Source organism: Eremothecium gossypii, chromosome VII, assembly GCF_000091025.4.
Source record: "Eremothecium gossypii ATCC 10895 chromosome VII, complete sequence".
Lineage (NCBI taxonomy): Eukaryota > Fungi > Ascomycota > Saccharomycetes > Saccharomycetales > Saccharomycetaceae > Eremothecium > Eremothecium gossypii.
Window position 1 is genome coordinate 1,104,004 of NC_005788.4, and position 23,070 is coordinate 1,127,073.

The 23,070-nt window shown below is 48.1% G+C and overlaps 7 protein-coding genes across 7 annotated transcripts; 4 read left to right on the plus strand and 3 right to left on the minus strand.

Annotated features, from left to right (window-relative positions):
* Positions 1-265: 265 nt before the first annotated feature.
* Positions 266-11,203, plus strand: NUM1 (Num1p; the record flags this gene model as incomplete). Its single annotated transcript, NM_211770.2, has 1 exon — positions 266-11,203. The coding sequence occupies one exon, from the start codon at positions 266-268 to the stop codon at positions 11,201-11,203; it is 10,938 nt and encodes a 3,645-aa protein (NP_986708.2).
* Positions 11,204-11,564: 361 nt separating this feature from the next.
* AGOS_AGR044C (AGR044Cp) lies at positions 11,565-12,467 on the minus strand (the record flags this gene model as incomplete). Its single annotated transcript, NM_211771.1, has 1 exon — positions 11,565-12,467. One exon carries the CDS (start codon positions 12,465-12,467, stop codon positions 11,565-11,567), a length of 903 nt encoding a protein of 300 aa, NP_986709.1.
* Positions 12,468-13,140: 673 nt separating this feature from the next.
* On the plus strand, positions 13,141-13,911 carry GIR2 (Gir2p; the record flags this gene model as incomplete). Its single annotated transcript, NM_211772.1, has 1 exon — positions 13,141-13,911. The coding sequence occupies one exon, from the start codon at positions 13,141-13,143 to the stop codon at positions 13,909-13,911; it is 771 nt and encodes a 256-aa protein (NP_986710.1).
* Positions 13,912-14,055: 144 nt separating this feature from the next.
* Positions 14,056-15,219, minus strand: ENT5 (Ent5p; the record flags this gene model as incomplete). Its single annotated transcript, NM_211773.1, has 1 exon — positions 14,056-15,219. The coding sequence occupies one exon, from the start codon at positions 15,217-15,219 to the stop codon at positions 14,056-14,058; it is 1,164 nt and encodes a 387-aa protein (NP_986711.1).
* Positions 15,220-15,824: 605 nt separating this feature from the next.
* On the plus strand, positions 15,825-20,303 carry YCF1 (ATP-binding cassette glutathione S-conjugate transporter YCF1; the record flags this gene model as incomplete). Its single annotated transcript, NM_211774.2, has 1 exon — positions 15,825-20,303. One exon carries the CDS (start codon positions 15,825-15,827, stop codon positions 20,301-20,303), a length of 4,479 nt encoding a protein of 1,492 aa, NP_986712.2.
* Positions 20,304-20,609: 306 nt separating this feature from the next.
* HOG1 (mitogen-activated protein kinase HOG1) lies at positions 20,610-21,971 on the minus strand (the record flags this gene model as incomplete). The annotated part of the gene is made up of 1 exon (NM_211775.1): positions 20,610-21,971. One exon carries the CDS (start codon positions 21,969-21,971, stop codon positions 20,610-20,612), a length of 1,362 nt encoding a protein of 453 aa, NP_986713.1.
* A 511-nt stretch (positions 21,972-22,482) lies between these two features.
* On the plus strand, positions 22,483-22,881 carry CCW12 (Ccw12p; the record flags this gene model as incomplete). The annotated part of the gene is made up of 1 exon (NM_211776.1): positions 22,483-22,881. The coding sequence occupies one exon, from the start codon at positions 22,483-22,485 to the stop codon at positions 22,879-22,881; it is 399 nt and encodes a 132-aa protein (NP_986714.1).
* Positions 22,882-23,070: the final 189 nt, after the last annotated feature.

The following is a 23,070-nucleotide window of genomic DNA, read 5'->3' on the forward strand; positions in this document are numbered from 1 at the left end:
CGACACCCACACAGTGCCGGGGAACGAGCATGCCCGAAAAATCGCGAAACGTGGTTTTTGTAGATTTGAACAACAAACTCTCGGAGACCGCCGTACATTTATAAACATACGACAGTCGTTTTTGGTACTGTGTTCCCGAGGTTGGGTAAAGCTAGCGTCGAGGAGTCACTACGGAAGTGAGAGTTGCACTAAGGTTGCACTATAGTAGATATATATCAGAGGATACTCAACAAGTGGCTAGATCGCTCAGAACCAATAGCAGAGGATGGCAGCAGCGAGTGGACGAGGACCAGGGAACGGCGAGGGGGGCAGTGGCAGCCGTGAAGACCTGAAGTCGCAGCTGGAGCAGATACAGCGGCAGTTTGACGAGAGCGAGTCCGAGGAGGGCAAGCAGGCCAAGAAGAAGCACTTCCCGTTTTCCGGGATGCTCAGCCGGCGCGACGCGCGGAACGCGCTCCCGGTGTTTGCGGGCAGCAACACGCACAGCGCGGTGCTGAAGGCGAACTCGGGCAAGGACATGAACTTTGTGGTTGACTTGAGCGAGAACCTACTGCTGGAATGCCGAAGGTTGCAGGCTGAGAACGAGAAGAAGTCCACGAAGCTTCGCACGCTACAGCAGGACTACGAGGCGCTCCAGACGAGCTTCAACCAACTCACACAGCGGTTCCAGAACGCGTCGAAGGAGAGCGAGTCGCTCAAGGACGACAACTGGGAGCTCGAGATGAAGTTGCAGACGCTCTCGCAGGAGTTCAAGGACTTGACGGAGTCCTTCAACAAGAATCGCAAGGAATTACAGCGGCAAGTGAACTTGTCGACAGAGATCAAGACCGAGTTGGAGGAGGTCTCGCTACGGGAGCTAGGGCTCCAGGGCGAGCTGGGTTCGAAACAACAGCGGTATTTATCCGAGATTGCGGAGCTCAAAGACCACGTAAAGGAGCTCAACGACGAGAATGACCAGCTCAACTCTAAGGTTGAAGTCCTCACGTCCCAGGTAGAGAAGCTCACCCAGGAAGTGGAGAAGAGCAAAGATATAATCAAGAGGCAGTCGGTCCTTACCATGGGCACTGCCGACTCCTTTGGCGGTGAGCTAGACGACAGTGTGCGACAGGCCATGGTGCCCTCATCGCCATCCCGGCATCCCATGACCTCTGCGGAGCAGGGCTTGGAATATCAAACGTTAAAGGCCAGTTTGACACACGCGACCCAGACTATAGCGAAGTTGCGACAGCAGATTATCCGTATGAAGGCTGACAAGACCTTTGATAGATCTGGTGATTCTCCGCGGACCAACAGACCTGCGTTGCGGACGCCGAAGGCTAAGCGAAAGGCGTTTACCTTTGCAGACCCGCCCAGTGGTTCTCTAACACCGACATTCAAGAACGCTTCCTATACAATACATGAGGGCTCCGTATTTATGAGCGATAAGGACGACGACAGCGATGACGACACTTTTGATGTCAATGATGGCCTTGACCAGGCCACGACGCCTAGACTAGAAAGCGAGCTTCATTTTGGTCCTGCGGATATGGACATTGCCTCGATAGGGTCAGAAACGATGGATAGAAATCCATTGGCAAATGCATTATCCGCAGATAGCTATGGTGACTTCAAGCTGCCACTCGATAGAGGAGACATTGAAGAATATGCCAAGCAACACAACTTGGTGTTAGTCTCTGATGAGGAATACCAGCGGTTGCAGTTAGCCTCTCCAGGTTCTCTCGAAGATCCACAGAAGATTGCTCGGCTCCAGTCGAGCGGTTACAAGGTTATTACTATCTCCGAGTATGAAGCATTATCAGAAAAGGCGAACCTGGTCTCAGCTCCGCCCTTGGAATTTTTAGAAGAACAGGCGAAGAATATCGGGAAAGTAATAATTGATCAGGAGGAGTACGCTTCACTCCAGGATCCTTCAGTAACGGATATTATTTCAAAAGCAGAATCACATGGATTCGATGTATTATCTAAATCGGCGCATCAACAGATGCTAAAAAGTATTGAGCAGCCAACTCTAGAATATTTGCAGTCCAAGCTCCAGCAGCATTCAATGAAAGCAATAAAATTAAACGATTATGCCCTCTTTGAAAATCCTACAGAAGATTACTTGTCTTCGAAAGCCAGGCTACTGGAAAAGAGCTTGGTTAACTCTTCTGAGCTTGCAGAATTGAGGAAGATCTCACAGGAGCCTTCCTTTGATTATCTTTCTCGTGCAGCCGCCAACATTTCCTGTCAACTTTTGCCTGACGATCAATTTGATGCTCTCAACAAGAAAGCAAATTCGCCAACTTTGGAGCATTTGAAAAGCGCATCGGCTGCTTTGGATCATGTGCTAGTTGATAAGGACGAATATGAACACCTGTTAAACCCCCCATTAGAAAAACTCGCAGATTTAGCCGCGACTTATAAACATGCTCTTTTATCGCAGCATGAGCATGAAAGCTTGTTGCATCCTTCTGCCGAGTTGTTAACGAAACGATTGACCGAGCTCGATCAAGTAATGTTACCAAAGGAGAAATACGAAAATTTATTAAGCCCTACGAAGCATGATATTGAACAATATGCCGCTGCTTGTAACCATATATTAGTGTCTGATGAAGATTTTAAGCAACTCACATCGCCTTCAATCTCTGTGGTAATACAGAGGGCTTCAGAGCTAGCCCATGCCGTCGTACCGAACGAAGAATTGGAAGCCTTGAAGCATCCTGACTTGGAGACGATTAAGTCACATTTAAGTGAAATCGCTTACACAGCATTACCGATAGAAGAATTGGGCAATATGAAAAATCAGATATCTAATCCAACCTTGGATCATATAAGTGCAAAAGCAAAGCAGCACCAAAGCGTTCTACTACCAATTGATACATACAACAAGTTATTAGAGGATTCATCTGATCCATCCATGGACATGGTAAAGAAGCATATTGAGAAAAAGGACAAGAAAGAACTATTATCTTGGTTAGCACAACAGTTAGACAGTCATATCATGAAGAACTCGGAACATGCTGAACTACTAAAGAGATTAGACTCTCCTACTCTCGAATTTTTGGCAGAGAAAGCCAAGGCATATGATTATTTGTTGTTTGAAAAGAAAGAGCACGATATTCTTCTTTCTACCATGGAAAATCCAGCCATCGACTACTTACAAACGAAAGCCAAGAACCATAATATGATTGTCATTTCTGCTGATTACTATGATGAGTTGAAGCAGATATACGAGAGCCCAGATGAAGGCTTCCTCAAGAAACATGCATCTGAAAGAAACTTGGAAATCCTTGATTCGAACGTTCTTCTGGATTTGAGAACAGTAGCCGAATCACCTTCTCTCGATCATTTGAAGAATAAAGCTGCAGCTGCTGGGTATGCACTAATTTCCGTTTCAGAATTAGAAGCTTTGAACACATTGGCCAACTCTCCACCTTTATCACATGTTATTTCGAGTGCTTCCACTTATAAGCATGAAGTTATAGAGGCAACCGCTCTCAATGTTCTACGAGAAAAGGCAGATGCTCCTTCTTTAGATCATCTTCAGAGTTGCGCTGCGGCTATTGATTATATGCTTGTAGCAATGGCTGAGTATAATAAACTCGTTTCAACTCTAGAGGCGCCTCCGATCGAATTCCTTGAAGAAAAAGCGCGTGCCCATCAGCAATCTCTAATACCTGAGAATGATCTAATTGCGCTAACAAGCAAGCTTGAAGAACCTCCATTGGAATACATATCTCAGAAGGCTCGTGGTTTGAAGCATGTACTACTTCCTTTGGAAGAGCACAAATCCCTATTGGAAAATGCCAATAACCCTAGTTTGGAACATTTGAAGACGAAAGCCGAAGATAACGGATATGTTGTTGTTCCTTATGATGAACATAAACGTCTTGTTATTCTTTCAGAGGATCCAACCTTGGAACATCTATCAGAGAAAGCGAAAGCACGTGGCCATGTGGTTGTAAATGAATCTCGCTATGAGGACTTACAGTCTTTGGCGAATTCACCAGATCTCAATCACTTGTGTGATAAGGCGAAACTTCTGGGCTGCATTGTCGTTAATTCGTCCGATCAGGATGCTTTGTTGAAGTCAATTGAACAACCGTCTCTTGGCTACTTGAAAGAAAAGGCAGAAGCGTATGCACATAATTGTGTTCCAACTGAAAAATACTTGGAACTTAAGAAGCTAGTTGAGGACCCTGATTTAGCCTACTTGGAAAAGAAAGCGACTGAAAGGGAAGCAACCTTAATCAAGCTAGATGCCTATAAAGCTTTGCTTGAGAAGGCTGATAGTCCTTCTTTACAACATCTATCTGATAAAGCTGAATCTTTGGATCATTTAGTAGTGGCAAGAAACGAGTTTAATGATCTTCGCTCGTTGGCAGCACAACATTCTGATTTATTAGCCAAACTTGAAGCTCCTTCTTTGGAATACTTGAAAGAAAAGACCGTTGGTTATGAGTTGGTACCTTTAGATACTTACTCAGACCTCAAACAGACCTTTGATGATCCTTCTTTGGACTTCTTGAAGAACAAATCAAAAGAAAAGGGATTTGATTTAGTTGCTATAACCGAGTATAAGGAGCTATTAAGACGGGCCGTTGATCCTACGTTAGATGAAATGGCCGATGTACTGCGAAAGACTGGCCGTGTGATTTTATCTCAGGATATTGCAGATAAGCTTCAAAAAACAGCGGAATCTCCCTCAAAATCATTCTTGGCTGAAAAGGCAGCCACGATGGGCCTCCTTCTTGTTGAAAAGGAAAAGTACGACGTCCTTTTGAAGAAATCCTCTGATAAAGATACGATTTTGTCTTCAATCCAAGGCTTTGGTTTCATCCCTATTCCTATACCCGAATTATCACTACTAAAAAATTCTGCGGTTGATAAAGCTTCGTTGGCAACCTTGAAAGGAAGGCTATCTGATTTAGGCTACGTACCTGTAGCTAAAGCAGAACTTGAGGAATTGAATCGCCCCGCCGTTGAACGTATTGATAAGTCTGACACAATTAAACTATGCGAACAGTACCAGTTGAAGCCTATCTCGATTGAAGAATACAAAAAGTTGAAAGAGGACTCAAAGCCTGTGGTACATTCCGAGGATGAATTGATTCAAATGGTGTCATCTCATGGTTACGTTGTTATCCCTGAAAGCAGCTATAACCAGTTGAAGGAAGCAGCTGAATCACCCAACGTGGATGCTATTACCAAGCATGCTGCAACGCATAAAATGGTATTGGTTGACCAAGATGAACATAACCAGCTTCTGGAGACTCTGGCCCGACCATCTATTGAGCACTTGACAGAGAAGGCAGCTGATCTTGGTTTTAAAGTCATTAAGCTAAACGAATATGAAAGGATTTTTTCGCTCATCGAATCTCCTTCGAAGGCTTTCATTGAAGAACATGCTACAGAGTTGGGTTATGTCCTTCTTACGAATGATGAGAAAGATGAGCTAACCCAGTTAGCAACGGCTCCTACTGTCGCACAGCTAACGAGTAGGGCAGGCTCTCATAACATGCGCCTAGTTGATCAAGACAAATATGAAGAATTGCTGCGCAAGTCTGAATTCCCTACCTTGGAAGAATTGACTGAGAAGGCGTCCAATTTGAAAATGAGCTTGGTTTTGAGCAAGGAATATGAAACCCTATTGAAGAAAGTTTCTGATCCAGAACTCCCTGTTATCGAGACTTCAGCTGCCAAGTTAGGTTATGTTCTAGTTTCTGCAGACGACTACAACTCTCTAAAGGAGCAGCTAAAATCACCATCTATGGAATACCTAGATGAAAAAGCCAAGAATCTTGAGTATGTGCTTGTGCAAAAGGTCGATTTTGAAACTTTGAAGTCAAAGATCGAGGAACCTGACGAGCAATTTATTGCTGAAAAAGCCACTATCTATGGGAAGATTCTAGTCTCATCTGAGGTGCACCAGGAAAATAATAGAAAGCTAACGTCACCAGATATCTTGTTTATTTCTGAATTAGCTTCTAAGATTCATCATGCCGTCCTTCCGATCGCAGAATTAGATGGATTAAAGAAGCAAATTTCAGAACCTACACTGGAATATTTGGTTGAAAAGGCTGCAATTATTGACCAGGTAGTGGTGTCGAAGGCTTTTTACGATACCTTGCAAAACAAAATAAGCCACCCTACAGTTGAAGAGCTTACATCTCTGGCCAAGAGACTTGACTATTCCGTTCTCCCTTCTGTAGAACTTCAAAAACTGCGTGCTCAGATTGAAAACCCGTCCACAGCTTACTTGGATGATATTGCCGGTAAACATGGTAAGATTCTAATTGGCAAGAAAGAATACTTACAGTTATTAGAGGTCTCAACAAAGCCAAGCATAGAGTTTTTGTCCAATCATGCCGAAATATATGATTCCGTTGTTGTTACTTGTGAAGAGTTCGATGCTTTAAAACAACTTGCTGAACACCCAGATTTGGAGCACCTCCGCACGAAGGCAGATTCAAAGGGGTTTGTTCTTATTGAGAAGTCCTCCTACGATAGTCTCCAATATCAATTAAGTTCCCCAACTTTCGACTTCTTATCTGCTGAAGCAGAAAAAATCGATCATTCTATTGTCCCGAAAAAAAGATTAGATGAACTAACCTCAATCGAAGAAACCCCTTCCTTATCGTTCTTAATCGACAATCTTCTAACTCAAAGTCATGTTGCCGTAAAGAAGGAGACGTATGAGACATTACAAACCAATTTTGAAAAACCGTCTCTAGAATTTCTTTCTGAGAAAGCGCGGGACTGTCATCAAAAAGTTCTTCTTGATGAAGCAGAATATGAAGATCTTATTGCTCAATTAGAGAATCCTAGCGTGGACTACCTAAAAGAGAAGATTAAAGAGAGCAATCATGTTGTTGTTGATATTGAAGAATATAACAGCTTGTTGAAAAGCGCGGCCGCTCCAACCTTAGACGAAATTAAACAGATGGCGCACGATCTTTTGCACTCTGTTATTCCAGATCAAGAATATACAAGTATGAAACAGGAGCTTGACAACCCATCCATCGAGTTTTTAATGGAAAAGTCCGAAGCTATAAAATATTCTCTTCTACCTTCTGATCTCGTTGCAAGCATGAAAAACTCCTTAGAATATCCAACAGAAGAATACTTGCAAGAAAAATCGCTCGGTTTCTCGAAGGTTTTGGTTGATGAAAAGGAGTATGCTAAGCACCTACATGAATTATCATCTCCTTCCATTTCTTATCTAGAAGGACATGCAGTGAAGTATGGAAAGGTCTTAGTACCAAAGGACAGATGGGACGAATTAGAACACTTGGCCGCCGATCCGCCTGAAGATTTCTTGTTGAAGCACGCACAGCTAACTGGCAAAACGTTGGTTAGTGTAGAAGATTTGAAGAAGTTGCGTAATTCTGCAGAACATCCATCGTGGCAGAAAGTCAAGTCTGTTGCGCAGGAAAAGGAGTTTACTTTAATTTCTAACGATCACTATCAGGCGCTAGAGAGTACTGTAAAGGAGCCAACCATTGATTTTATTAAAGAACACCTAGATGAGTCAGAATGGTGCTTGTTAACAAAGAAAGATTATGATGAATTGAAAACTCAGGTTGACACCCCTGCCTTAGACTATCTTGAGGAACAAGCCGTGAAGAACGGCTATGCACTTGTTCTCCAAGAAGAATTCAAGAAACTTTCTGACCCTAGCTCTGAATTTTTGCACTCCGCAGCAGCTTCGCGTGGTCTTGCGCTTCTAGAGGGAGATAAATACAATAGGTTGGTTGAATCAAGTATCGAGAACTTGTCTGAAGCGAGACTAATAGACTTATGCACAAGATTAAACTTAAAGCCTATCCCTATTGATCAGTACGAAAGGTTAATATCTCCAGATGCAGAAAAGGTCTCTGAATATGCTGCTGGTTATGGATTGGTCACCGTCATCTCAGAAGAGTACCATTTACTACAGGCCAAGGCCGAAAATCCTGATAAGCCAACTTTGATCAAGTCCGCTGAATTGCTAGGGTTAAAGGTGTTGACCAGTAGTGACTACTCAGAGTTAGTATCTAAGGCTGACAAAGTTGATCATTTTACAAGGTCTGATATTGAAAGCATGGCAGAATCATTGGGACTCGTTGCTATTCCGCTTTCTAGATACAATGAACTCCTGGAGGAGCTAAGAGAGGTCACCGCTATCAGTGGCGCTGGCCATCGCTCAAAGGTATTGGCAAGCAAAGAGTATTTTGAGCACGTTATCCGCCAGGAGAATATTTCTAACAGAGATAAAGTTTTTGAATCGGCTAAATCTCTGGGCTTCGTCACTCTCTCTTCGCAAGAGTACAAGGACTTGGTCAAGAACCAGAAAGATCATGTTTTATCTAAAGCAGATGTGTTTTCTGGGGCTAAACAGTTTGATCTATCTGTTCTACCAACCGATGAGTATAAGGCGTTGTTGAAGAGAGCGACCTCTAGAGAAAACATAACGTACGATGAGTTACAGATACTAGCATCACAACTGGACTATAAGCTAGTTCCAATCTTTTCACAGCAGACTCCAACCTTAGCTCCTCCTAAGAGAATTTCACAAGAAATTACGACCTTAAAACAGAGCAAGATCCGGACCGGTTCAGAATATTCAGAACAAAGCTCCGTCTCCACAAGCACCATGGAATACTATGACGCTTACCAGACGGCATCTACTGTGACAGCTGGCCGTGTTAGGAATAGTATTATTTCTTCTTCGTCTGAATATACTGATGCGCTAGACCTTCCTGAAGAAGAAATACCGGACAATCATTCTTTTGCTTCTACCATTCGTCGCGAGTCATCTCCATCAATAGAGACTTTGCGTGAACGTGCCAAGTCTTTGGGTTACATATTGGTTCGCGCAGATGCCTCGCTGGTTAGTGAGAATAGTAGCGACAAGAATGCTACTGTTCCACAAATTGTTGATCCAAAGCTTGGTGATCTTCCAGAACTCTTCCAGGACGATGGATCTGCTGGGAGTGACTCAGGAAGCTTTGTCAGTACCTGGAATGAAAAAACAGTCTCTGACAGAGCGGGGAAGCTGGGCCTGATGGTCGTTACAGCGGACCAGTTCAAAGAATATGAACAATTGAAGACTGTCAGCCCCAAGGATCAACTTGCTCAGCAGGCGAAGGAGCTAGATATGGTGCTAATTGATGCTGCTGAACTATACGAATTAAGAAGCAAAGTTTCCGATGGACTGTCTGGCGATTTGAACTCTGACTTTGTCTTGAGCAAGGAGATCATTCTTGAGAATGCTCATAGTTATGGTTTAACGGTTCTTCAAACGGAAGAGTATCTTCAATTACAGAGTAGTTTGGAGAGAGAACAGGTAACGTCCTACAACATTGCCGAGAAAGCAACTACAATTGGCTACGTTGCACTTCCAAGAACCGAGTACGATGAACTTGTAGCTTCGCAAGCTTCTACGAAAGAACAGAATTTTGAGGTATACGCGGCGGAAAATGGCAAGGTCATAGTGGATAAATCTGAGTATCACGATTTGAAGATCAAAGCTATCCCAGTGATTTCACCATTGCCTCAAATGAGCAAAGAGCAGATGGTTGAAAAGGCCAAGGAACTTGGAATGGTAGCTTTGCTCATTGACGAGTATGAGAAGTTAAAGAGCCCTATTTCCGATAACGCTTTGAATGCAACAGCGAAGGACCGTGGAAAGGTTGTTCTCCTAAAGGAAGAGTACAACCGCTTATTGGAACTCGAAGAAAAGTGTGCCTGTGATAACATGACGAAGGCCCAACTTATTGAAAGATCACAATCGCATGGTATGATCGTTTTAGAATCAACGAAATATGACAAAATGAAGGAACATATTGCCATAAGGACTTCAGGTATTACAGTCGCAGATATTCTATCGAAGTCCACTGAGTATGGTTTAGTACCTATACCAAAAGAACAATTTGAACAGATTAAAATGGAATTAGAGCATCCAAAGTTTACTAGAGAGATGATTGTTGACCACGCTGGTGACTTCGACTTAATTGCAGTGGAATTAAAGGAATACAATCGCCTCAAAAAGCAATCGCAGTTCTCCTTTGGTGACATTTTCGATAGCATTAACACTGACGAGGAAAGTGAAGCATCTGATTTTGAATATCATGATGACGAGATAAAGCAGCTTAACAAGACAGCCAAACGCTTTGGGTTATTATGTATTCCAGAAGCTGCGTTTATCGCTACTTCCGTCGCTAGCACGCCTGATGTCGATAATGTCGTCGTGCTACCAATAAGCTACTATAATAAGTTGATTGCGAATGAAGCAAAGAGCCTCGAAAAGCTGACTGACTGGGATCTTCAGTCAGAAGCTAAAAAACGTGGCTATCATATAAATTTCAGCTTCAAGAAGGAGGACGCCCCACCGCCGCCTTCAACCCTATGTCCTCCACGGATGCCGAAGTTTTCCCCAAACCGTTCGACTTTGTCACTAGACTCAAAAACTACTAGAAGGGCGTTTAATGAGGCTGCTACTGTCGCCGCACAGAGCGAATTTGAACAGCTGTCGAGAACCGGCTCGAAATTACAATCAAGTACCTCATCCCTAGCACGCAATCCTACTGCAGGAACGTCCGACACGCCTGGGAACAATGGTGGCAATATGACACCTAATCTATTCCCTAGTCGTCGTAACTCTGTGGACATGGGCATTTCGTTAGCGACAGTCGCTTCTCTAAGCGAGCCAAGCATTATCCCCGCTTTGACCCAAACTGTTATTGGTGAATACCTATACAAGTATTACCGTCGTTTAGGCCGCTTCTCACAGCATGAGAGCTCGCGCCACGAACGCTATTTCTGGGTACATCCTTACACTTTAACGCTATATTGGTCCACCTCGAATCCTGTACTAGCAAACCCTGGTTCGACTAAAACGAGGGCGGCTGCAATACTGGCTGTAGATAGTGTTGATGACCCCAACCCATTCCCAGCAGGCCTATATCATAAGAGTATCGTTGTGAAGACTGAAGCGCGCGACATCAGATTTACGTGCCCGACGAGACAGCGACACAACATTTGGTTCAATACTCTACGCTACTTACTACAAAGAAATATGAATGGCATTACGTTGGATGATGGTAATGACTCTGCTGGTCGTATTACCTGTCTACCTGGCGAGGATCCGAGGGATGCGACAAACCGTTTGTCAACAACCAGGCATGTAAGCGTGTCATCTAAACACCTAAGAAGGACAGACTCGATGTTCACTTTAAGATAAAAAAAAGACCCGAAAGACATAGCTACGAGAGCATTTTATAATTATGTAATTGTACGCCTTTGATTTTATTCCTAAACATTTATTTGAAATCCGGTACTTTGCAGAGTGTCTGCTCGCATCCTGTGGCAGAGTCATACGAAAGCTGTACTTAATTGATAGTTTTATTTCACTACTGAAATACAACCGAAATAGGTCCAGCTAGAGGAAAATTGTACTCCGCCACTTGGGCGAAGAGAATAAATATACGTGTATACACCGGAGATCCCCATCCATGAGGCCCAGCACTCTAATCGGCCAAAGCCAGAAGAATGTGATACACTAACTAACAAAGCAATTGAAACTGCAGATAACCATCACCACACTACCAAGCCATACTTTGCAAGATCTTCACATTCGCATGCAGGTTCTTCTTGTTTTTAGTAGCACCCTCCGGCGCCTTGTTGGCCTTCAACTTGAGTTCATCCGCACTTGGCTTGATAAGACCAGCTTTCAAGTACACCATGATGTCGTCGTCATCACCGTGCTTAAAGCAACAGCGCTTGCCATAGCGGCAGTAGCCTGTCTTACTCCAATTGATACATGGCTTCGTGCGGAATTTGTCCGACCGCTCCTTGAACTTTAACTCGTGGAGACCATGGGCAAATTGGCACTTGTTATCGTACTTGCAGGCCCCCGTAGTCGCAAATGATTCGCATAACTCTGTCTTGTAAAGCATCTTGTTGACCTTCTCCTGCGATGGCTGTGGCTGCTGCTGTGGCGGTGGCGGGGCCGGGGACTGAACCGGGGCAAAAGTTCGCCTCCGGCTGTGCGCCTGCTCGCCCTGGGCGCTCGGCTCCTCCGAAGGATGCTGCAGGAGCGCCAGGTTTTCGGGCGTCAGCGGTAGTATCCCATTGGCAGGCCGGTAATGAGAGTTAATCGCCACCTCAAGGCTAGGTTCCGCGTTCGCAGCGCCCAGGCCACTCCACTCGCCGCCCCAAACCGGCTCACCCGCCCCCCACCCTGGCCCGTAGATGCCATCTGCCGGCTGCTGTAGTGCAAGAACTGCGGGGTCCAGCTGCTGCTTGCTCGTCGGAAATCGCTCCGCACCCAACGGCTCCATCTCGTTCTCTTCCGCCAGCAGTGTCTTTATGTAGTACTCCTCTATCTCCTTGATCCGTGCATCGTAGTTATCATCATCGTGGGAGAAGATCGAGGACGTGTTGGTCGTATCCGAGGCCAGCCTAGTTGCGGCCTGCACCAGCTGGCTGCCGGCGTACAAGTTCATGGAATGCTATTGTTGCTCACACAGCACCGCCGCAGAACACACACAAATAATACACATATATATATATGCGCTTCGTAGCGTATCTCACAACCAACGGATGATTAGGGTGTGCAGCAAAGTCCTCTAATATTGAATGGGTGTGGCACGTTTGTCTTGGGGTGCGATGCGCGCTGTCGTGCCAGGCATGCACCCAGATTTACGTAATCCACCAAAAGTCGCTGACATAATCACCCACCGTTGGCCTCGGGCTCGGCCACCTGTTCCTGGTATGCGTCAGAAAGCTGCGTGACCACTGTTCCAGCCAGCTTCAGGTGACTATGGGCGTGCGTGGAAGGATAGCCAGCCATTTGACGGCTTAATTTTGGCAGTAAGGCTACGTGCAGCATGGTTCGCCAAGATTTCTCGGCGCGCGCAATTCCCGTTCGGTCAACCCGTGACGCAGATGGAACGAGCGTTCAGAGCGGTGGGGATTTGGCCGCACGAGGCAGCAGTCCCCGCGGGACAGCACCATCAGTGAGGTCGGAGAGCAGCACTATAGACCGGGTAACATAAGTGGTGGTATAGGCGAAAAATTTCGCCAGCGATAGCGCATCGTCCCCCGGACGGTCACCTGCAGCTGTAACGGTCTAGCCCTAAGCTGCGCGTGGGCTCATAGTTGGTCGAGCGGATAGGTATGGACTATCAGGAGGAGCAAAAGCAGGAGCTGGAAGTGCTTGAGTCCATCTATGCCGATGACTTGACGGTGGTGTGCGGGGAGTACCCGAAAATCCAGTTTGAAGTGGACCTAAAACTGGATCTGATCCCGCTGGCAAGCTCTTCATTCACGGCGGCTGCGATCAGCAAGGAGCAGCACTTGGTGGTGGACATTACGCTGCCGGAGCGGTATCCCGAGGAGGCTCCGCAGCTGAGCATTAGGCCGTGGGACGTGCGCGGCGGAGACGAGGCAGGTGAGGAGGATGAGGAACAGGAGTACGACGAGCACGGGAACCCTGTGGTTGCGAAACTGGAGAATATTCCGGACAGCATTTCATTTGACGGCGAGGTGGACGGCTTTGCAAGCCAGGCCATGCGGCAGGTGGAGGAGGACATGCTGCTGGGAATACAGATGTGTTTTGCGCTGATCTCGTCAATAAAGGAGGACGCGGAGTCGTGGTTTCAGAAGGAGCTTGAGCGCCGAGAGAAGGAGCACGAGCGGCAGCTACGCGAACGCGAGCTCGAAGAGCAGAAGAAATTCCGCGGAACGAAGGTAACGCATGAGTCGTACATGAGCTGGAGGGCTAGCTTCCGGCAGGAGCTGGGGCTCGACGAGCGCGACCAGGAGCGGCGGATGCAGGCGCACCTGGGCAGGCTGTCGGGGCGCCAGATCTTTGAAGAAGGGCTGGCTGGCGAAGAGGACGTTGAGGCCGGTGAGGACGACATAGTACAAGGAATAAAACAGTTATAGCGATGCCGCCGAAAGGCCACTTGATGGCGAGACCGACGAGGCAGCATAGATTTAAACCTGTCATTAACATAGATATGTTCTCAACTACGTAAATGTAACGAATAGTTTGAGCTGATACGGAACACAGAGGTGAAACGAGTCGGCCTATATATGCGTTTTGGAGTAGGAAAAGAGAGCGGCGAAGGCGTCTTGGCCGGCCGGCTTGCCGTTGCCAGCGGAAGGAGTGGTACCACTGCCCGAGGAACTGGTCGAAGGCTTGTCACCCCAGTTGAGCAGGTCGTCCACCGGCCCTGTCCTCATGCTATTAGCACTGTTGCGAGGCTGCGACCCAGCACTCGAGGATCCGTGTGGCTGCGGTGTACCCTCGCTCTGGAAGTCTCCGAAGTCGTCGTCGTCACTGATGTCGCCTCCCGGAGCAGGTGGTTGGGGGTCGTCCAAATCCAAGAGGTCGACGATGGGTTCCTGCTGCTTTGCACTCTCCTTTCTCTGCCGCTCGCTGTGCTTAATTCTCTCCCGCAACAGCTCGCGGCGCTGTCTGCGCTGCTCATCCAATACAGAGGCGCGGCGCTGGTTCCCCTCGGCCGAGCCCGTCCTGTTGTTTTTATGTGGTTCGTAGTCCTCCAGCTCGTCATCCAAGTCATAGGTCCCCGCGGAGCTCGCGTCGCCAATGCTGACGACATTGTCGTTGTACGACGCATTCAGGCCGTAGCCCGACCCGCTGGTGTGGATCTGCATGCTTTGCTGCTTATGCTTTGCACGCACACGCTTCAAGTAGCCGGCATCCTCTGTGTACTGGAGCACCTGCTCGCACTTCTTCCGGATCCCACGCTCGTGCACCTCCATCTTCCCGTCGCTGCTGAACTCCACCTTGAACTGCATGGTGTCCCGCGCCAAGATATGCTTGTGCGTGTTGATGCAACTGAGCACCTGGTCCAACTCCTGTCCAGAGCTGCTGTTGAGTATGAGAAATTCCAAGACGACGAGGCACTTCAACACCACTCGCCATTCGTGCCCGTAGTTCACGTACTGCTTGCGCGCCTTCTCGTACAAGTTCTTCGGTCTCTTGGCCATGTGGTCCACCAACCGCTTCATCGTATACTCCGTAATCAGATACATGGGCACATGGTTCTTGTGGCGCATTACCTTCAACATTTGCTTGGGCGTCGGACCCCACGAGTCCGTGTTGGTGGCCCGCCGCACGTCCACCTGGTAAGGTTCATACTGAATGATCACATTTTGCGCAAATCGCGCCGCATTTCGGATGTCGTGTATCCCCAAGTTGCTGATTTTCTTGGATAACGAATCCATCGTTATTTCCTTCCAAGTTCCACTACCTGCTCCAACACTACTGAACACTTACGTAGTTGTTCTTTGTTTCGTAATTATATTGAGTTCGCAAAGTTCATATCATGAAAACCATACTCGTGCTTCCGTGATGCACAGATGTTTTGGGATTTTCGAAAACACAAAGCGTATCGCCGAGCGTTCGAGCAGCACCAGGCAGCAGCAGAAACAGCCAATGCACCCAGGGTGCTCTGCAGGCGTTGCTGCAACCACGGAGAAGCTGTGCGGCACCGTCGAGCAAACTCCCATGCACATGCCACGTACGGAACGGAGGCTTTGAGGCGGCAGCAGGCTCGGGGAGACGGCGCCGGAGCGGGGCGAGGATACACGCACGGGCGTAGGTCCGCTGGGGGCAGTGTAATAGTCCGGGCGCGGACCGCCGCCCGGTGGGCTGGCGAAGGTATGTGTCACGTGACTGTGTGTTTGTATACGAAGTCCGGGTGACGCACCCCCGATGCATTTGTAAGCCAGTCGCAGGGACCTCTCAATCTCGAAGCCCAAGCATCTACTTCTGACAGTTGGGTCTAGTTACAGTACGCTCGCCTAAGCTGCTTTGGACGTTGGAGCTAATGGGGACTATGCGAGCAGAGCGTGGTAGCCGCCCTGACTGGGGCGGCGGGCCAATTTCGTTCTACGGGGATTTGGAGCTGACATTTATCGATGGAGTGCTGCTCCGAGGAACAGCACTTCTAATGCTGGCGGTTGGGAGTGCGCGGGTGTGGCGACTCATCGCACGGCCGCATCCCGGCGTGAAATACCGGCAGGACTGGCTGTTGATGGCCCGGCTGGGCTGTTCCGCGGTGTTTCTGGCGCTCTGCGCGGCGGCTGGGGCGACGGTTCAGGGCGATGCGAGTATCTACTGGCTGACCGCAGCGTCGACTGCGGTGGCTATAGTGCTGCAGTGGATTTCCTTCATGCGCGCGCCAGTGTCCGACGGTGTGCTGCTTTTCTATTGGTTGTTTGAGGCGTTGGTCCACGTTGCGAGGTCGGTGAACTTTACAATTCGCCACTTTTACGAGGACCAATGGCCAGCGGGCCACAGGGCGTTTGTGTTTGAGATACTGCTGGTGGCATCTGCGCTTCTTGTGCTTGCGCTAGAGGCCGGTCCGCAGAAGCGAAAGAAACCCTACCAGGAGATACGGGAGCTGCATAGCTCCCGCCGGCGCAACCCGTTGGAGAAGGCGCATATATTCCAGCGGATCACCTTCTCCTGGATGAGCGAAATGATGAGCAACGGGTACCGCAGGTATCTAACTGAAAGAGATCTTTACCAGCTGCCCGCCGAGCATGATGCGCGTACACTCTCTGAGGATATGGAGAAGCGGTGGCAGAGGGAGTTGAACAAGCGCGCGCGGCCCTCGCTTGCATGGGTGCTTTTCAGCAGCTTTTCACACAAGATACTTCTGGCCGTGCTCTTCAAAATATGCCATGACATTCTGGCGTTCACGCAGCCCCAGCTACTCCGGCTTCTTATCAAGTTCGTCACTGAGTATAGTAAAGCCAGGGGCGATATAAGCGCCGAGGAGGACGTGCCGCTGGTGCGTGGTTTCATGCTTGCAGTGGGAATGTTCCTTGTTAGCGTTGTGCAGACTACCGTCTTGCAGCAGTATTTTCTGCAAGCATTTGATACTGGTACGGACCTCCGTAGCGGTATCACCTCGCTCATCTATAAAAAAGCCCTCCATCTGTCGAACGAGGCATCTGGTACGTCAGCGACTGGCGATATTGTCAATTTGATGAGTGTGGATGCCCAGCGTTTGCGCGATCTAACACAGTGGGGGAACGTTATCTGGTCAGGACCTTTCCAGTTATGTCTTTGTTTGTACTCGCTGCACCGGTTGTTGGGTCCTTGTATTTGGGTTGGCGTGGTGCTATTGCTATTCACTCTACCTCTAAACTCGTACATCAGTCGTGTGCTAAAGAGACTCCAGAAGGAGCAGATGAAGAATAAAGACGAGAGGACTAGACTAATCAGCGAAATATTGAATAACATCAAGTCCCTAAAGTTGTATGCATGGGAAATTCCTTATAAAGAGAAGTTGGACTACGTCAGAAATCAGAAGGAGTTAAAGACGCTCAGGAAGATGGGGTTGACAACCGCGTTTGCCAACTTTCAATATAACATTATTCCGTTCCTGGTGTCATGTTCTACCTTTGCTGTTTTCGTTTTAACGCAGAAAGGTAGACCGTTAACGACTGATTTGGTTTTCCCCGCGTTGACTCTATTTAACCTCCTTTCTTTCCCATTAGCTGTCCTACCAATTGCGATTACTTCCTTTATCGAAGCCTCTGTGGCGATTGGGCGCTTGACTAATTTCCTTACCGCGGAAGAGTTACAAAGAGACGCTATTACTCGTGAGCCAGCCGTTAAAGCACCTGGGGGCGTTGCTGTGGCGCTAGCTGACAATGCTACATTCCTATGGCAGCGTAAACCTGAGTACAAGGTTGCCCTGAAAAACATTAATTTCCGTGCGAAAAAGAGTGAGCTAACATGCATAATCGGCAAAGTTGGAAGTGGCAAAAGCGCTTTAATCCAGGCTATGCTTGGAGACCTATTCCGTGTAAACGGTAGCGCAGTTGTCCGCGGTAATGTTGCCTATGTGTCGCAAGTTGCTTGGATAATGAACGGTACGGTACGGGATAATATCCTGTTTGGTCATAAATATGATGCGAAGTTTTATCAACAAACTATCAAGGCCTGTGCATTAACTGTCGATTTATCTATACTACCTGATGGTGACAACACTTTTGTTGGAGAAAAGGGTATCTCTCTATCTGGTGGCCAGAAGGCACGGTTGTCCTTAGCAAGAGCCGTTTATGCGAGAGCAGATACCTACTTACTTGATGATCCACTTGCTGCTGTTGATGAGCACGTTGCGAAACATTTGCTCCAGAATGTCTTTGGTCCTAATGGTTTGTTGAAGTCAAAGGCTAGAGTATTAACTACCAATAAGATAACGGCCTTGGAAATTGCGGATCACATAGTATTGCTTGAAAATGGAGAGATAGTCCAACAAGGCACTTTTAGTGAAGTGATATCCGATGAGGACTCTGCTATTTCTAAGCTGGTATTGCACCATGGTAAGAAACAGAACGGCGCCCCTACTTCAGGAGAATCATCCAGTCCTAGTTCATCCGCTTTCGAATATGATGTTGTTGAACCTGACTTAGATCTTGAGAAGCTTGCGGATGAAGAGCTTCAGGTACAAGATGTTTTCAGTTTACGGAGACCTAGTGATGCGACGTTCAAGAGCATATCCTTTGCAGAAACAGCCCACGAAGAGCACCGTGAGCAAGGTAAGGTCAAATGGAGTATCTATCTCGAATATGCCAAAGCCTGTAACCCTCGTCATGTTGTGGTTTTCCTCTGTGTCCTTACTCTCTCGATGTTCTTGTCGGTAATGGGTGGTGTTTGGCTAAAACATTGGTCCGAAGTGAATACCAGATACGGGTACAACCCCAATGTGGCGTTATACTTGGGCGTGTATTTCATGTTCGGTTTGGGCGCTTCACTGTCAACTTTGATACAAAGTGCAATTCTTTGGATCTATTGCAGCATCCATGCGTCTGTCTATCTTCATGAATCTATGCTTGCGGCAGTTCTAAGGGCACCGATGTCCTTCTTCGAGACTACACCAATCGGGCGGATTTTGAACAGGTTTTCCAACGATATTTACAAGGTTGATGAGCTTTTGGCCAGAACTTTCTCTCAATTCTTTGCTAATACCACCAGAGTATCGTTCACCATCATCGTGATTTGCGTCACGACATGGCAATTCACCTTTTTTGTTATTCCGCTGGCGATGCTTTACATATATTACCAACAATATTACCTGAAGACGTCCAGGGAACTGCGTCGCTTGGACTCAGTGACTAAATCCCCAGTCTATGCCCATTTTCAGGAGACTCTAAACGGTGTGTCGTCGATCAGAGGTTATGGCCAACTTGATAGGTTCATTCATATCAATCAGGCCCGCATCAACAACAACACTAGCGCCTATTACCCATCCATGAATGTCAATCGTTGGCTAGCATACCGCTTGGAATTTATTGGATCATGTATTATCTTTTTCGCAGCAACCCTGTCTGTATTCAGACTTGCTAGTGGTTCCCTAACCTCAGGAATGGTGGGTCTATCCCTAAGTTATGCGCTTCAAATCACCCAATCTCTTAACTGGATTGTGCGTATGACCGTCGAGGTGGAAACCAATATCGTCTCAGTAGAAAGAATTAAGGAGTACGCTGAATTGGAACCCGAAGCACCACAATTTATAGCCAACAGTGTCCCATCAGGAGATTGGCCTAAAGACGGCGAAATTAAGTTTGAAAACTACTCCACGAGATATAGACCTGGGCTAGACCTCATTCTTCGTGGCATTAACCTCCATATTAAGCCACATGAGCGGGTCGGTATTGTGGGTAGAACAGGTGCCGGTAAGTCTTCATTAGCCCTTTCGCTTTTCAGAATTATCGAAGCCGCAGAAGGCCATATCTCCATAGATGGTGTGCCCATTGACACTATAGGCCTGACTGATTTGAGAAAAAAGCTGTCGATTATTCCTCAGGATTCTCAGGTATTTGAGGGGACGGTGCGGGACAATATAGACCCCACTAAGCAGTATACTGACGAACAAATCTGGAAAGCCCTAGAGTTATCGCATCTGGCAGACCATGTCAAAGGAATGGGAAGTGATGGTTTGGACACGCCGTTGACAGAAGGCGGCAAGAACTTGAGCGTGGGCCAACGCCAGCTAATGTGTCTGGCTCGTGCTCTACTAATTCCATCCAGGATCTTGGTTCTTGACGAGGCAACTGCTGCAATCGATGTGGAAACTGATAAGGTTATCCAAGATACGATAAGAAGCTCGTTCAACGATAGGACTATATTGACGATTGCCCACAGAATTAATACTATCATGGACTCCGATAAAATCGTCGTTTTAGATAAGGGTACGGTTGCTGAGTTTGACACCCCCGAGAACCTACTCAAGAAGAAAGAAGAGTCTATATTTTATACCCTATGCAAAGAAGCAGGGTTGACCAGTTAATTTATAGAGAGATACTTTAGTGCAGAATTTCAAAAAACATTTTGACATATGTAACGCCACAAGGTACATACACTTATAAAAAACAATCTAATAATTCAAATTTCACGCTGCAAGGTGCAAACACTTATAAAACAATCCAATAATTCAATTTTATTTAACGTTTAATATACCACATGCACAATACTTCTATATATGTTGTGCAGAAGAAATGTAATTATATAATGTATCAAAAACTGCTATCACGTGGCCGATTATGCTTGGATACTATATCACACACCGGAGTTTAGAAGCATAGCGAATACACGGTTACTCGAAGTCCGTAGCGTACTGTGCAGCCTGATTTGCAAAGTTATTCAATGTCTCATTAGCAGCGGAGACGTTTAGAGGAATTCCGCCATTGGAGTCACCGACTAGGGGGTCGGCAGAAAGCTGCTTGGCACCATGTTGCAGTTGTACGTGTTGTGCACCATGCTCCACACCCTGATGACGTTGCTGCTGCTGTTTCTGCTGCTGCTGCTTCTGCTGCTGTTGTTGCCTGGCAGCCTCGGCAGCGGCGGTTGCAGCAGCTACCTGATCGTCAAATGTATCGTTTGGATTGATTTGCGAGTCTGGTACCTGGTGAAAATCGAGAATCTCGGAGTACATCATAACACGCCATGTGTCAACCGGGAGGTCTGCATCGTTGAAGTTCCAATCGAACTTGGCGTCTGCAACCGGCTCGTCAGTCGGATCGTGGTAGGGCGCCAGATAGGGATGAGTCAGAGCGTCGCCCGCTGTGATTCTCTTTTTGGGGTCGAAGACAAGCATTTTCTCCAACAAATCCACAGCGTCGGGTTTCAGATTCTTGAAACGCTCTGTGAACGGAACAGGATCGCGGTGGGGGAGCGACGTCACAAACTTCAGGGTGTTCTCGGAGCAAATGGTGTCAATGACATCTTTCGGCGGGGAGCCCAGCAGGTCGGTAATGATCGAGAACTGGTGCACGTGGTCCTTGCCCGGGAACAGCGGCTTGCCCTCGATCATTTCCGCAAATATGCAGCCCGCGGACCAGATGTCCACCTCCACGTTGTACTTCTGCCATGTCAGCATGATCTCCGGCGCGCGGTAGTAGCGCGTCGACACGTAGCCCGTCATCTGCGGGTCCTGGATGCGCGCAAGCCCAAAGTCGCAGATCTTCAGATCGCAGTTCTCGTTGATCAGGATGTTGCTGGGCTTCAGGTCGCGGTGTATCACGCCCGCGGAGTGCACGTACTTCAGCCCCCGCAGGATCTGGTACAGAAAGTACTGCAGAAACTGCTTCTCCAGCGGCCGCGTCTGCAGCAGCCGGTGCAGGTCCGTGCCCTGCAGCTCCGTCACAAAGTAGATGTCCTCCAGCGGCGACAGGAAGATATCCTCCAGGCATATCAGGTTCTCGTGCCGCAGGTGCTTCAGCAGCTTCAGCTCCCGGTACGTCCGCTTCGCCAGCACCGCCGTCGAGAACGGCTTCATGATCTTCTTAATCGCCACCGGCTGCTGCGTGTACGTGTCCACCGCAGAGCACACCAGCCCGAACGCGCCCATCCCCACCGGGTTCAGGTCTGCATACCGGTTCGTGATCTCGAACACTGTCCCGAAGATCTGCGTCCGGTAGAACTCCTCTTGGCTCGCCATCGTCCTTGCTCGCCACATGCAGGCAGACGGCAACCTCGTTCGCTGTTCATCCCCTTCGTCACACAGGACGTTGGATGCCGTAAGCAGCGTTGCTTTTGATCCTCGAGATCGGCCGGGTAACCCGCGGCCGCTTCTATTTTAGTATTCATATCTCAAGCACATCCATTCCGGCCGTTTGGGGGCGCCGCCGCACTCGTGTCCATTCCTACCGTGGCACTTAGGGCTATCCTGTCGGAGCGCCCCGCCGACCGCCTTATCGGCACCAAAAGTAGAAGCCCCGGCCCCGCGTGGCTCAGACTCACCATCGGTGCTATTTACTTTTCGATCAGATCGCGGCGCGCGGTGGCCGGCATTTCCGGAAGCGGCCACGGAGCAGAGGTGGCGCATTCGAATCGCATACGTCTTCGCCACGCCGGAAAAAAAATTTTCGGCTATATAAGGAGAGGCGGCCGTCTTGCTGCAGGCAGTTTCACTTTCTCTAAAACCAAAGAACATCGATTTCTTTAGTCACTCGCTTCCTTACACCGAAATGCAATTCTCCACCGTCGCTTCCATCGCAGCCGCTGCCGCCGTCGCCTCCGCTCACGCCAACGTGACCACGGCCACCGCCACCAGAAACCAGACCACCTTGGTCACCATCACCCACTGTGAGGACAAGACCGCATGCACTGCGCACGTCTCTCCAGCTTTGGTCTCCACCGCCACCGTCACCATCGACAACGTTGTGACCTTGAGCGAGACCTGGTGCCCACTATCCACCACTGAGGCTCCTAAGCCACCAGTTTCCACCGCCAAGCCACCTGCTTCCTCCAACGCGACTGTTCCTCCAACTGAGACCCCAGTCGTCTCCTCCTTCACTGGTGCCGCTGCCAAGGCCCTACCAGCTGCTGGTGCCTTGTTCGCGGGCGCTGCTGCTTTGTTGTTGTAAGTTTAGTTCCGCCGCGTGAGCCCTCGTTTCGTTTAGAGATATATAGGAACTTATGTGACTGATTCTAAGCTTTTACACCAGCATGATTTTGGTTCTGCGGCGCACCGACCTGGTGACGGCGCGCCGCGCGGGGCGGGCGCACGACGGCCCCCGCCCGTACGTAGTTTATAGTTCGTCAGAAGTCACGTA